This window comes from Podarcis bocagei, assembly GCF_964188305.1.
Source record: "Podarcis bocagei genome assembly, chromosome: 9".
Lineage (NCBI taxonomy): Eukaryota > Metazoa > Chordata > Lepidosauria > Squamata > Lacertidae > Podarcis > Podarcis bocagei.
In genome coordinates, this window is record NC_138134.1 from 61,036,142 (window position 1) to 61,050,987 (window position 14,846).

Below are 14,846 nucleotides of genomic sequence, written 5' to 3' on the forward strand. Positions count from 1 at the left end.
AAGGAAAACCAAGTAGACAAAGGAATTCAAGGAGTTACCATGTACATTTATGGTTAGCTGTGTTTCACTTGTACTGTTAGTGGAGTAGGTCAAAGATCTCCCCTCCAATTTGTGGTTTAACACTTAAATTTACTTTAATATTTTGTCTCTAATTCTGCTCCACTGAAATGAATAGTAATTCTGTTGCTTGTATTCTGTTTTTTATTATTCATAGCACTTCTGAGCCCACCTTTTTTCTCTAAGGAGTTCAAGGTGTGCACATTATTCTCATTCAATCCCCACAACAACCCTGTGAGGTACATTAGGCCGAGAGTCTGCAATTGGCCCTGGGGTCACCCAGTGAGCTTCATGGCCAAGTGGGATTTGAACTCTGGTCTCCCAGGTCCTAATCCAACACTCTAGCAGTACAGTGCTCTTTGGTTTCATCTTGTTTTTTTTATTATATTCAACTATCATACTATAGTCATTCTTCCTAAGATTATTTTTTCCTTTCATTTTCAGTGGCATCTTTTACAAGGCAGTGGATTTCCCTTTTTGTTCTTCCCACATTGGAGTATTATGACATTCTATAATAATAAATGGAGGGGACTATAGACATGTTCAGCATTCCCCTGGATATGCAAACTTTTGCCATGTTGGGTGGGGAAGGTCTTCAATGGGCTTCTACTTGCGTTCACTGGAATGTGAGTAGAAAACGCCAGGCAATCAGGGACTCCCACGGACCTTCCCTGCTCAACAGAGGAATGATCAGGGGCTGAGAGCATTGGGCAACATGCATGGAGACATTGGGAGTGGAGTTTGTGAGTGTGTCCCAATCCCTGTCCACAGATACAGAGGCATCGTTCAGACAAATGCCTGACCATACCTTAAATGTAGCAGATACAGCTAGGATGTTTTGGAAACTGTACAGAACCATGGGTCCCATGAGCAGCTGCCTAGCCAAGACATTTTGGTGCTTGAGGCAAGGGAGCAAATAGCACCCTTCCCTCTAGTAATGGCAGGCTTCCTCAAACTCTGCCCTCCGGATGTTATGAGACTACAATTCCCATCATCCCTGATCCCTGGTCCTGCTAGCTAGGGGTTATGGGAGTTGTAGGCCAAAAACATCTGGAGGGCCGAGTCTGGGGAAGCCTGGTCCATAGTATCCAAAGCTAGTCAGGTTACTTTGGTACCTGAAGCAGAAAAACCTTCAAGTACCTCTTCAAGTACCCTGATAGTAAAGGTACCCCTGCCCATACGGGCCAGTCGTGTCCGACTCTAGGGTTGTGCACTCATCTCACTTTAGAGGCCAGGAGCCAGCGCTGTCCAGCGTGGCCAGTGTGACGAAGCTGCTCTGGCAAGCCAGCACCAGCACCAGTGCAGCACACGGAAACACTGTTTACCTTCCCGCTATAAAGCGGTACCTATTTATCTACTTGCACTTAGGGGTGCTTTCGAACTGCTAGGTGGGCAGGAGCTAGGACTGAAAGACGGGAGCTCACCCCACCACGGGGATTCGAACCGCCGACCATATGATCGGCAAGTCCTAGGCAATGAGGTTTTACCCACAGCGCCACCCACGTCCCTGATAGTAAAAATGCAAAAATAATACATCAGATAACCCACCATATGCTGCCCTTTTCAGACTCCCAAGTCTTCATCAAAGCTAATTCACTATAAGACCAACCATGATCTCAAGTCAAATGTGAATCTTCCTGACCCTGTCTCTGATTAAGAAAAATGCACAAGGTACCCAGGTTTCTAATCCTCTGATTTGCATTTCCTGCACTTTTTTGTTTTATGGCGTGAGATAACATTAGTAAGACAGTGCTCTAAGCCCTAAATGATAGAAGTAAGGAGCCAAAGAGAAGGTCCTTCTCCCCTTCTTGTCGGCCAGTCACTAATAGCCTCCCAGTGAAATGAAAACAGTAAATCATACCTGTTATGTAGGGTGACATATCCAGCAGAGGTGGTGCAGGAGAAACAGAGGGAATCTCAATAGTATTCTCCTTTCAAGTTTATTTACACTGCATTATTCATTACTGCATTATATTCCTCTGAGGGACTCACAGCAGTATCCATGGCCCTCCTTTCATTTTCATTGTCACAACCACCTAAGAGATAGTGACTGTCCCATCCAGTGAGTTTCATAGCTGGGTAGGGGTTTGAACCCCAGTCTCTCAGGTTCTAATATGACACTCTAACCACTACACCACACAGGTGCTCTACGAAAGAAGAACTGGACGACACTGTACCAAATATGTCATCCTTCTCCACTTCAGCATTAAGATATTACATAAACAATACAAGTTAGAAACTTAACGTCAGCTGCTTGAACTCCCCAGTATAAGCAGAATAAATGCTTGTGTGTTCCCTTGCTAATAATGATTCACATACCGTGTTTCTCCCGAGAGAACAAGCTATTTGGTCAACGATTCCTGTTATCAGCATTAGCATCCAGCGGAGCACTGACGACTTGCTGGATCCCACTACACATCACTCAGACCTTGCTCATCCTCTGTCTAGTACCTATTATCACACACAGAGAGACAAACTTCAAAGATGGAAAATGGCTTACCGAGGCCCTAAGGAAATACCCTATGTCAGATCGAGTCATATTCTGCCCGAAGCCATCTGGCCCATCTGGTTCATGCTCTTTGTGTCATTCTAGTTGACTTTATACATATTTATTCACTTGAGGTCCTGAAGCAGCAAATGCTCACAAAGTCTTCTGGACCTGATTGAGACAGACAGAAAAGAGATCTGTTCCAGGACACTGTGAAACTGGGCTTTGGGTCTCCTCAAGACTTTCACCTTAGGCCTTGGGAAGTCTCTTCATGCGTAACATTCTCCCTATATCTGAGTGTAGAGAGGAACAGGGAGGGAAATGTATATTTATGAATCCCATCATGTAAATAGCCACGGACAATGGAAAATCCCAGGTACGCGTGACACATTTTCCTACACCCTTGAAGGGAAAAAAGTTAGATGTGAGGTGGCTTTGAGATTTTAGGGTAGGCCCTTAGGCTTAGCCATGGGTGACAACTGTACTTTGGGACAAGCCATTAATACACACTGAGAGTATTATGAGGAATAAGGCGTACATGGAACACATCTAAACTCAAAGAACATGTCTGGCTTCCAAAAACGGAAGTTAGGTTAACTATCTGACCTGTGCTCATACATATTTCTCATTATTATGAGGCATAACAAAATGTACCACACACATAATATACACCTTTGATTTTTCTGAACTCTGTTTTCATTATGCTTTTATGGTGATTTTGATTTTTGTTACATATTATGCATTAATGCATAATGTTTTTTAATGATGTCATTATTATGTCTTTACCAGAAACTTTATGTTTAGGCTATTGTATACGCATCACGATACTCATAATTACCAGTCTCCTGTCTCAAAAAGATGGACTGTATCTCCCAGTAGAGATCCATATGAATATTGCATGCATGCTGATGCAAAGTCATCAGTCTTTATCTTCCTGCACAATACTTTTCTATGTGTATCACATTTTCTGACCAAAGCATAGAGCTCTGTATCTTGGAAAATGTGATATAGATAGCTATTGTGTTGGCTGTGTGGAATGTGATTGTGTAGATTTCATGGATTCCTAAGTGGATATTTGAAAATGTCCCTGCATAAAACTGAGTTGCAGAGTCATGAGAGAGACCTGTTCCAGCCTTAACAAATGGCCATTTGGATAGGGCCTAGGTTATTCCATACAGGCTCAGCCTGATCTTATATATATAGCCTCAAAAGTAAGACCCACTAAGTTAAGTGGCACTTACTCCGAGGTAACTGCAATCCTGACAACACTTAAAGTACTATTTTTCTTCCTCAAAAAGTAATGATTAACAATGTGTGAATGGATTGAAGGTACTTCCAGACTATTTTGTGGTGGAACTCAATCACACAACAAATTTAAGTGGCTCAGTTAAAGTTTATTTGGAACTCTTGCAAAACAAACTTACTCCCTCCCCCCCACACACACACAAATATGACTTTTGGTTGGGGAAAATGTCAGTATTCCGACCAGGCCATTCCACCACCACTACCACCAACCCATTTTTCAGTGGGTTTTCAGTGTCACCCAAGCATCAGACAGCTACCAAGCATGTTCAGTCTTGAGACTGTTTTGAGGAGCTTCCCCACTTAAGGGGAAGTTAAAGATGCTTTGTGGTTCAGCAAGGCTTGGGGTTCCCTGGAGTTTGCCCAAACTGTATCTCTTTTGTGTGTGTGGTGAAATCTTGGTTACTTAAGAAATGGAGGCTGAAGACTGCTGTTAGTCAATAATGATAGTGATGATGGTGATAAGTGTTCAAACCCTTCAAAGTGTCTTAGTATTATTATCCCTGACTGCCTAAGGGCAGCCATCTAGTGAATAAGTGGTTGAAGTGACATTTGGGCATCAAAATCTTAATGATTTCACAACAATAGCTCTTCTTTCTTCTGGCGGGACTTCATATAGCACAGGAGAGGGAACCTTTTATGGCCAAGTGGAGTGGGGAGGTGAGGATCACTTTCCCTTCTGGGCAGTCTCCCACGGGCCATAGACCAGTGGTGAGTGGGGCCAAAGGCAAAAGTGAACAGAGCAACAAGGATAATATTTACCTTCACATAGTAGGCTAGTTTCTATGCACAGCTGTCTCACACCCATCTTGAGCCTCCACCCAGAGAAGAAAGAGGTGTTCCCAGAGTCCAGGGACATATTCCAGCTAGGCAAAATCACTCACGGAAGGTGCAAAGCAAGGCTGAAGGAGAGATGATGTGTAGATGGCATGGAATGCAGAGATTCCTGAGAGCTAGATAAAGAGGGTTGGAGGGCCACATTGATCCCCTGGATCTGAGGTTCCCTACCTCCAATACAGCAGCAAAACTGTGGCTGCAAATAATGTAACAAATAACACAATATTATCCCTTGCTAGGCAGAGCAGCACGTGTTGGATTTCCAATTGCGAAGGAGCTGTTAAACGCAGGTGTGGGAAACCTTTGACTCTCTAGATGGTGCTAAACTACAACACCCATCATCCCTGAGTATTGGCCTTGTCTGCTGGGGCTGATGGGAGTTTAAGTTCAGCAGCACCTGGAAGGCTAAAGACTCACACTACACCTGTGTGAAAGGCTCGGGAAACTTCCCAGCAGTCTCCTTTTTTGCCCTTCGGGTAAGTCTGCTCCGCAGGAGCCTCTTTCCCGGCAAAGGCAAGGTGATTTGCCTTCCCCGCTCTCGGTTCCCTTTACCATCCTTGCCCTCTGCTGTTGTCGTCACTCGAAGAACACCAAGCACACTCTGAAGCCTATTGGGAAAGGAGGGAGACCCCCAAACTGAGCCGACCTTCTTTCGCCGTGCTTCTACTGCAGGACATGGCGACGCCATTCCGATCAAGGAATCCACCTCGGGTTTTGCTGGTGTCTTGCGGGAACGCGAAACTCCTTCGGCTGTACGGGCGTTGGGCACAGCGTTCCTTTGCCGAGGCTTCGCCCTCGGCTCCTGCGTTCGATCAAGAGGCAGAGGGACGTGGGGAGCGGGCGTGCTCTCGCGCCCTGCTTCCGATCTATCCGACAGGCGCACCGGCACACTCTGGGCTGCCCTGCCTGCGCGGAAGCCTCTCGTGCGGAGGCATTTAAGGCGGGATCGACGCGCGAGAATCCGGGGCTTCTGTGGCCAAGTGGTGGTGCGGCTTGCGGGGGAGAGAAATCTCAAAGCATCCTGACCCTCGGCGATTTGAGGTTTCTCGACCCTGGCGGTGCTAGTGGGCGAGGGAGCCTGGATCGACTTCCATCGGCAGGGCACGACGAGGGAGAGAAGCGAATTTGGAACAGGGCTCCGATTGCGCAGCTCAAAAGCAGCCTCGTCCGATTTGCTCGGGAGTTTCGCGAAGGCTGTGCGCATTTATCTGGGAGTAAATCCCAGAGAACCCAGTGGGGCTTAAACTTTGGACAAGCCAGGTAGAGAAGGGGGGGCATTGCAAGCCGTTGGGTAGAACGAGGGCTCGGCTAAGAGTCAGGATTCCCCCAGTCCTACATCACCCCTCTCCATTTCTATAATACTTCGTGGGCAGAGTGGCTTGAAAATACAGAGGGATGGAGACGTGTGTATGAATGAGGATATCGGTGCACAGCATTTAAACTAAATCGGCGGAAAGATATACACAAAGCAGGGGAGGCACCGTCGCATTACAGAACCATTCTGGAGGTTAAAAAAAAGAGCTTTTTCAACTCCACTAGGCAGTAGGGAAAGTCGGTTCATTGTCAGTTTGCCATCCGACGTTGCATGCTAGTTTAAATGTAAACTATAGTAGGGATAGGCAGGTGATCATGGGCATAGCCAAGGGGGTGCAAGGGGGCAGCTGCCCCCCAATCAAGTAAAACAATAGAAATACTAAACTAATTGACAAATCACGTCGGTTCTGCCCCCCCCCCCAAATACTGGCTATGCCCATGCAACTGATCAAATCTTTGTCCAGGTCCAGCATATTCTTGCCTGCATAGGAGCCAACTCCTAGGAACCGACCCCCCCCCCCTAAAATAATTGAGGGGGCTGGGCCTCCACAAAGTTGATGGGTATTTCTATTCAAATAGTGCTGCGTCTTGTGATCAATTATGTGGGGTGGTGGTTACCTGCCCCCCACCCATATTTTATTCCAGTTGGCACCCCTGCTTGCCTGTAACCATTGCTTGCTCTCCAGAGTCTAGTTTGGTTGCAAGATACCAACCAAGGCACGTAGTCGTATTGAAAAAAACTTGTTTCCATTTGGTGCCTTTAGCAATTATATATATATATGTGTGTGTGTGTGTGTGTGTGTGTGTGTATTTCATACATCATAGCACAAAGTTGTTTCCATTCCTTTCTCTCGCTATTTGATGGCACATAATGTAACTCACAGCTGCTTGGATTCTAGAAAGGAGAACTCCCTTCGCAATTTATATGGGATAATCTCATAGGAAGAAGTAGAAGTAGTAGAGTGCTTTGTTTTCTCTTTATATATTAACTTGTTATTACTGTTTCGATTTATAAGTCACTTGCCACATAAGGCATCTGCAAGCAACTTGCAAAATTTAAAGTGTAACATGACATCAGAAAAAGAGCAATATGTTACTGTATGGCTTTTATGGTAATCTATAAAACAGACCCTGTAGAACAGCAGCAGAAACTTCAGCAGCAAAAGACATACCATCAATAAATGGCAAAATCATCATAACCTGTCAGATTAAATGGGAGAAGATGTACATTTTTACCTGGCACCAAAAGGATGTTAACGAGGCCACCAGGGGAAAGCATTCCACAAGTGGGAATATTGCACATGCACATTAAAACAGCACATTATTGGGAGCAGAGGGCTAGTGCTTTATTCTACACTTCTGTAAATGGTGGTGGGGAACTACATAAATGGTGTGCATTTAGGAGATCAGTTAATTGCAGAAAAGTGTATGCAGCAAAGGAACACAAAAGTATCTACAGCCAACTGCTTTCCCATTGCATAAGTCTTTTAAGAATCAGCTTAAGGGCCTAAATAGACGTTTGGGAGGATTTGTGGCCCCTGCTAACTCATATCACCCTCCCTACATTTCTCTGGTAATGCCTAGCATTGAGGGGGGTGGGCAGCCTGTGGTCCTAGGACCACATTGCAGTCCTCAGTCTAATTTGAAAGGGCATCTGCCAACTATTAGGTCAGATCTCTGGCAAGAGTGATTTGTTTCCCAGCACTGCAGCTGGGCCAGGAGGAGGAAGAGACAGAATGCGGAAGATAGGGTGACTCCACAGACGTTTTGCTCTGGCTCTTCCTCCTAATGACTTCAGCCCCACTCATGGAACTGGCATGGAACCCCTAGCAGACCAGCCATGAGAGAACGTGGCCCTCAATAGAGGAAAACAAGAGGCTTCCTACACTGAATCTGGTGCAGGGGTGAGGAAACATTTTCAGTTTGAGGTCCACATTCCCATCTGGGCAGCCTTCCCGGGGCCAGAAGTCAATACTGGGTGGGGCTAGAACGAAAAATGGACAGAATAACCAGAGCCATAGCTGGGGGGGGGGGGGTAGCCAGGTTTTTTTGCCCTGGCTGAAGCCTCCAAAGGGGCTCCCAGCCTGTGTGTGTGTGTGTACACAAATGTGTGAGTGTGGGTGCCAAACTGGTTCTTTGCACTGGTTCTTTGCTAGTTTTTGCACAAACCCCACTCTATCTAAGCAAGCAAGAGGTAAGATCAAAGTTCAAGGACACTTTCCAGACAAACAATTTGACCATAATTTTTAGTAAAACAAAAAAATACATGTCCATTCAGAAAGCCAATTTTGTCATAACTGGAACTCTTTTACATATGGGGAAAATAAAAACAAATCAAGGAACATCCTATTTCATGACCAAAGAGGGGAAAGGGTGTATTTGGACATGGATGTGTTTGGAGACAAGCACCCAGTGAAGAAGGTGAAACCCCCTAACGGCTGGGAAATGTCCAAGTTTTCAGTGTCTTTACCTTTTGGGTATTAATACTCTATCTGGCCACAGTTCATCTCCACTACTTTATGAATTTGTTCAGTGGATCAGCCTCTGACGCCTTTGGAATACTTTGTCTTCCACAACAAACAAAGATTTGCACATCCATTCTGGATTCATTTCTCATTCCTTATTCAAATGTTAGCTTTGCAGCAAAGATCCTTTTTTCATTTCCCTATTGCTACAATTACAGTATAGCTGGAATCACAAAGGGCTTTCTTCCAGATGTTACCTCTAAGAACTGCATGGTAACTGAAGGAACAGGAAGTTATTGGGGAGTGGCTACATGGTTGGCAAACTGCAAAATGAGGGGGGGGAACCGTCCGCTCCTTGTGCATGACTTAGGAACATGTCCTTAAACTGTTGGGGTCTAAAAATTGCTACCAATACTGCCATCTGGTCATGACTCCCAGACTATTGAAAATAGAGAGCTACGAACAAGGGGCTGACTGGTGGTGAAAGGAGGAATGCCATGCATTGGGTAGTCCAAGAATCTGGAGGTCTTTCATCTCAAAAACACAAAAACAGGATACAAGCTTCTGCCCTACACATAGGCTGTGTACACACTCCTTTTACTCTGCACCCATCACAGCCTTAGCAACAATCTATCCTAAATCTATCCTGTAATTTATTAGGGAACACTGTGTTTCCCCTCCTAAACAAGCTTAGATCCCATCTAAGAAAAACAACAGATTAGCTGCATTTTCAGCTCGTAATGCACACGCAGTCGCAATGTGCCTAACTTTGCAGGTCACCAGAGCCCACTCAGAACAAAAATGTATTCTTGAGAACCTGCTCAATGTTTTGCTCCCTAGGAGATGCATATTCTCTTGGAATGGACTCTGGATTTTACAAAAAAAAAAAAAAAATATCATCACAAACAAGGCTGCCAAGTCAAATCAGGCCGTGTTTAGCCAAGTTTATTTTGCTTTTATTGGTTAAAGCCACAGCAGCATCTACAGGTACAGAACAAGAAGTTGTGCATTACAGCACAATGCAGTGACCCACATAATAGGCTTTTGACAATTGTTTGCAAGCATCTTAACCCCTCTAGCTCTGTTTGTCCACTAAGCAAACCAAACACTCTAGGCAGGCATAGTTGACAGGTTTTGATTATTACTGAGGTAATCCATTTTTACATTAGCTGGCCTAAAAGCAGCTGTAAGGATCACAGGCAGGTATTTTGGCCAGACAACAGGATCAACAAAGCTAATCAAGAAATAAATGTTTTGCTCTTCCTGACTCAGTAGGCAGAACGTACAACTGCCCCAAGCAGAAATCCTGAGAAGAATATACCACTATATGGGAACTGAAGGATTATATTGTCCCTTATAATCCCAACCAATCACTTCCTCTCTGCAGGAGAAGGCCCCCTGCACCTACCCTTTCTCTCTCCCTTCCATAATACATCAGTCAGGAGCTGTCCCTGGTGTCTGTTGAAGACCTTCCTTTTCCAGCATATTTTAAAGTGGATATTCTTATCCTAATTCATGGGTAGGCAAACTAAAGCCCGGGGCCAGATCTGGCCCGATCACCTTCTAAATCCGGCCCGCGGAAGGTCCGGGAATCAGCGTGCTTTTACATGAGTAGAATGTGCCCCTTTATTTAAAATGCATCTCTGGGTTATTTGTGGGGCAAAGGAATTCGTTCATTCCCCCCCCCCATATAGTCAAGGGTGTGAGGGACACAAGGTGTGAGGGACAGTGGACCAGCCCCCTGCTGAAAAAGTTTGCTGACCCCTGTCCTAATTAGTATCTATAATGGAGATTGATCAATTGATCGATGGATGATAGATAGATGCTTTCATTGTCAATCACTTCAGGGTATTTCATAGGAAGCTCCTTGGAACATTCTTTACAACATTTTCAGGTTTCTTGTTCTCTTTGGTCAACCACTTTATTGACGCAGTAGTTCTTTATATTCCAAAGGAAATGACTGTAATGTGGCCTTCTCCAGACCAAAGAGCCTCACTACAGCCTATAGCTTCAAGCCTGGCAATGCTTGGTGTCTTCTGGTGTGTTGCCAGGTCTTCACAATGCTCTTCCCCAGGGATGGTACTCACATGGCTGCAGCCTTATACAAATGCCCCATTGCCCTAGTGTCGTGATGTTATCCCCGCCACAAGCACAGGGCCAGGCAATGAGTTCCCAGGAAGGTGATCTGACTTAAATAACAACCATACACAGGCTCCAGAGTCACCCCACACTTAAATAACAACAACAACAATAATAAATAATATAGGATTGTGGCACAAGTGTCCTGTTGCATCCACTACAGGCAAAGAAGTGCAAGTCGGTAGAGCATGCGACTCTTAACCTTAAGGGTTGTGGGTTCAAGCCCCACATTGGGCAAAAGGTTCCTGCATTGCAAGCAGTTGGACTAGATGATTCTCATGCTTCCTCCCAACTCTACATTTTATTATTCTATGGAACTAGATGAAGGTAAAGAGTTAAAATCTGCCTCTTTCTAGCAGATAGAAGCTGGGTGGATTTTCTTGTAAAATATGGAAAATAAATATTATAAATAAAATACACATAAAAAATCTGAAGGAAACCAAGCTTCAGCTTGTCTCCATAGGAAGGGCAGCTGCTGCTTCTTCTTTTTGGAGAATCTTGGCTTTAAAACATGAAGCTACCTGCCATAGACCACATCAGATCCTTGGCCCATGTAGTTCATTATTGCATACTCTGACTGGCAGCACCATTCCAGGGGCAGAGCAATGGGAGCCCACTCCATCATAGGGATTTGAACCGCCAACTTTCCAATCAGCAACCCCAAGAGGCTCAGTGGTTTGTCCCAGCTCCTGCCAACCTAACAATTCAAAAGCACTATTTTACATCCTTTGAACAGTTTGTGGCAAAGGTCTAAAATTATCTCATTCCAAAGAGACCTAACTTAGGTAGTATCGAAAACTGCTGCTCTTGTTTTACAGCTGTTAGAGGACTCCTGACACCACAAAGGCAAGATCCCAGAGGTGGCTGTATCCCTCATGAATCCAGTCTCATGGACATATTCCTATTGTTTACTCGCACATTTCCAAGCATGTTTACTCAGAAACAAATCCCTCTAAATTCATTAGGATTTCTAGTGTTTGGGATTAACAGCCACTTAGATAAGAAGCTCCGCTGTTTTCTGGGTGTGGCCACCATTCAGCATCAGCGGTGAGAACCTTTGCTGAAATCTGTTCTCTGGGTGTGGTGAGATTCCTTTCCCTTATTACTCTCATCCCCCCCTAATCACAGCATGCGGGCTTTTAAAGGCACAATATCAACATTGTTACCCATGTCTGGTCTCAAGTAAGTGTCCAACCTGCCTATACCTGCCTACTTAAGAGTAAACCCCAATGAGCGAAGGAGACTTATTCCCAGTGGTGTGTATAGGATTGCAACACATGCCATATTTGCGTTCAGGATTGCTGCCCCTCAACAGTCTTACTACTCTCGAGTTGAGAGAAGCGCGTCAGCAGCAGCCAGGGGGAGGAGCCAGTCCCGTCCGTGAGTCCAGCTCCGGTTTTGCAAGTGTCCCTGGGAAAGCGGCGCTCCATTGGCTAGAGCGCGTTGTGCCTCCGCCAGGGCTCCGCTCCGCAGCTCGTGTACCACATTCGAGGGGGGGAGAGGCAGAGGGGAAAAGCGCCCCGGCTCTCTCGCTCTCGCTTCGCCTTCACGCAGGCAGCCCCGCGCTCAGGGGCGTGTGCCTCTGCGGGGCTGTCTCGCCTCGCCTCCAGTTGAGACCCCGCGGCCGGAGTTGGGAAGAAGGATGCTGCCGGAGCCGGAGGCGCTTCCCCTGGTCCTCCCGCCTCTGCCATCTCCAGCTCCTTCAGACTTCTTGGCCAGACTATGAAATGACCATTCCTGCTCACCTCGCAGCAGCAGCAGCAGCTCCCGCCGCCCGGACCCCGCTCTTGCCGCTCGCGCTTGGAGCGAAAGGGCGCCCGTCCTGCCTGAGGAGCAGCCCCAGCTGGGTCTACCGGCCAAGTCAAGGCGGCTGAGGGAAGAGAGTCGGCGAGGCTGGCGGGCGAAGCCCGTTTCGGAGTGGCTGCTTCTCCGTCCACCTCAGACCCGCGCGCGCCCCTCTGTGCCCAAGTGTGCCGCCTGCCTGAAGGCGCTGCTGCCGCCGCGCGCGCTTCCTCTCCTGAGGCGAAGCGAGGCAGCGCCTCTCTCTGAAGTCTCGGGCCACTTCGCCAACTGCTCCCGCTCCGCTTCGCCCTCAGGAAAAGTCGCGAGGGCGGCGGCGCTTCCAGGTGGGCCCGTGGCCGACGCAGCAGCCCATCACCGCGGAGAAAGTAGGGGCGGGAGGGTGGGCTTGGGGCACCGGCGCGCTGGACTTCGGCTTTGGGGTTTGGCTGCTTCCCCCAGCAGCAGCAGCAGCCATGGCGAAAGGGCTGGAAGCCGCCGCCGCCGCCCGCTACGGACTGGGACTGGGATACTTACTGCAAATGCTCGTGCTGCCCGCCTTGGCCATCCTGAGCGCCAGCAGCCCCGGCTCCGCCGCGCAAGGTAAGGCTGCCCTTGTTCGGCCAGGCGGCGCCTGCCTGCCTCCCTCTCTCGGCTCCTCAGAGTTCTTTCCCGGCCTGCCCAGCCTGGACTGAGTGGCGCTGCCTGCCTGTCCATCTTCCCCGCAAAGGCGAGAGCGAGCGCTTTCCTCGCTCACCTCTCCACAGGTTAATGGATACCAGCAGGGCGAGCTCGGGACGGGGGTGGGGAGGAGCACCTCTCTCGTTAAGCGCTATAGCTACTTCTACATTCCGCTGCCCAAGTGGCCCCGACACCTTTGGGGCGTGTTTACTCGGTGTTCAGTGCCGACGGTCTCCCGAGCCTTAGAACTGCCGCCTTCGAGGCGCCTCATGGGGCTGGTGGCTCCTGAGAGAGATGGATGTGTGGATGGATGTCCTCAGGCATCCCCGCTCGCGCACACACACCTTCGCCTCTTCCTCCTCTATCCGCGCAGCTTCTGCAAGGGAGAAACTTACGAAACGAGGCTCTTCCCCCCCCTTTGCCCTCGCCAGGAGATGGGGAGCGAGAGGGACTCTTCCCTAGTCCAGCTTGATCTCTAGGACTGTGGGGGGAAAACCCGCGATCTCCTCTGGTTGGAGCTGGAAAGTGTGTGTGTAGGTGAGTGAGGGACAAGCTCGATCGCTTCGCTTCCTCGGGAAAGGCGTTTGAAACGCGAGTGGCGAAGGGAGTGTTGGAAGCGGCCCGGAGTGAAGCTGTGCTGCTACGCAGGCGCCTGTACTTCGCAGTTTAGGAGAGTAGGGTCAGGATGCCAGGCGGGGCATGTCCCCCGTGCCCTCGCCTCCCCTCGGCATATCTGGGGAAGGAGGAAGGAAAGGGTTGTTGCCGGCCTTGCCAGTAGCACCCGGGGCTTTCGCTTCATGTGTCCCGGCTTCTCTCTGAGCGTGTGTTGCTATGCAGCTATGTGTCTTTGCCATTACAAGAGAACCGCGGGAGTGTTCGTGGTGAGTTCCGGCCCTCTTTTTCTAGAAAAACAGCACTGCAGAAAACCATTTGAAATCCCCTACACACCCTCAGCTGAATTGATCACAGCCTGAGGTACTCCTCTAGGTCCAACACATTTTCTTTGACTTCGCTAGGAGACGTCGCCTGCCTAGTTTTGTGCCACCTTTATAACTGGCAGGTTTGTTGTGGCAGAAGCCTATAAGGTGCCACAAGGTTGGCTCTCTGCCCATCACCTTCTTTCTCCGTCTCTCTGTGTTTGATCTGCTGAAACAGACTTAACAGGGCTACCCCTCTCGAATTTGACTTTCAGGAGGAGCACTTCAGAGAGAGTGAATCGCTTGCATGCCAGGGGCAGCTCTATAAACATGAGCCAAAGTGAGACAGCCACTTCAAGTGGCAGGTTTTGGCAGCCATGAAGGGTGGGAGGGCAGGAGAGTTGAGTGAGAGACACATCTGCCCCATGGGGTAGAATCCAGTGGGGAAGCATTCCTGGGCAAGCTGCCTGGGGCAAGCCCTATCAAAAGAAACAGGAGCTGGATGCAATGCTTCCCTTCTCACAGATGCTATGCATTTCAGTTGGGGACTTGTGAAGGAGAATTTCCTGATGGATTGTGTACCATATTAAAACAGTAGTTCAAGGCACTATTTATGTTTTCCACCGTAGGCATAAAAAATGTCTGAGAGGCACCTCCAGAGCAAGTGACCTTTTGCTTTACACTTCCAGCCCTCAGGGTTTGGGGTGATTTTTTTTTGCCCCTACCCAAATATTAATATGTGGACAATGCTATCAGAATGCTATACCACCCCCCACTTGAGTCAGAATGTTTGTATTTGTATAGCTACCAGGAGTGCACAGTACCCTGCTGATGTTCCTTTGCTGAGATCCCCATGAAAAGGACCCT

At 47.8% G+C, this 14,846-nt stretch overlaps 1 protein-coding gene and 1 long non-coding RNA gene across 4 annotated transcripts in view; both read left to right on the forward strand.

Moving 5' to 3' along the window:
* Nucleotides 1-14,846, forward strand: part of LOC308594380 — a 920,885-nt gene that overhangs the window by 310,757 nt on the left and 595,282 nt on the right. The window lies entirely within an intron of this gene.
* The window catches only part of UNC5C (unc-5 netrin receptor C), a 326,267-nt gene continuing 322,206 nt past the window's right edge, over nucleotides 10,786-14,846 (forward strand). For 2 of the 3 annotated variants that reach the window (XM_081206986.1, XM_081206988.1), the window contains exon 1: nucleotides 10,787-12,984. In XM_081206986.1, the coding sequence (XP_081063112.1) occupies nucleotides 12,858-12,984 (127 nt within the window). In that variant the 5' untranslated portion in view covers nucleotides 10,787-12,857. Of the gene's footprint in view, nucleotides 12,985-14,846 lie in introns of all 3 variants that reach the window. The other variant, XM_081206987.1, reaches the window with a different exon arrangement.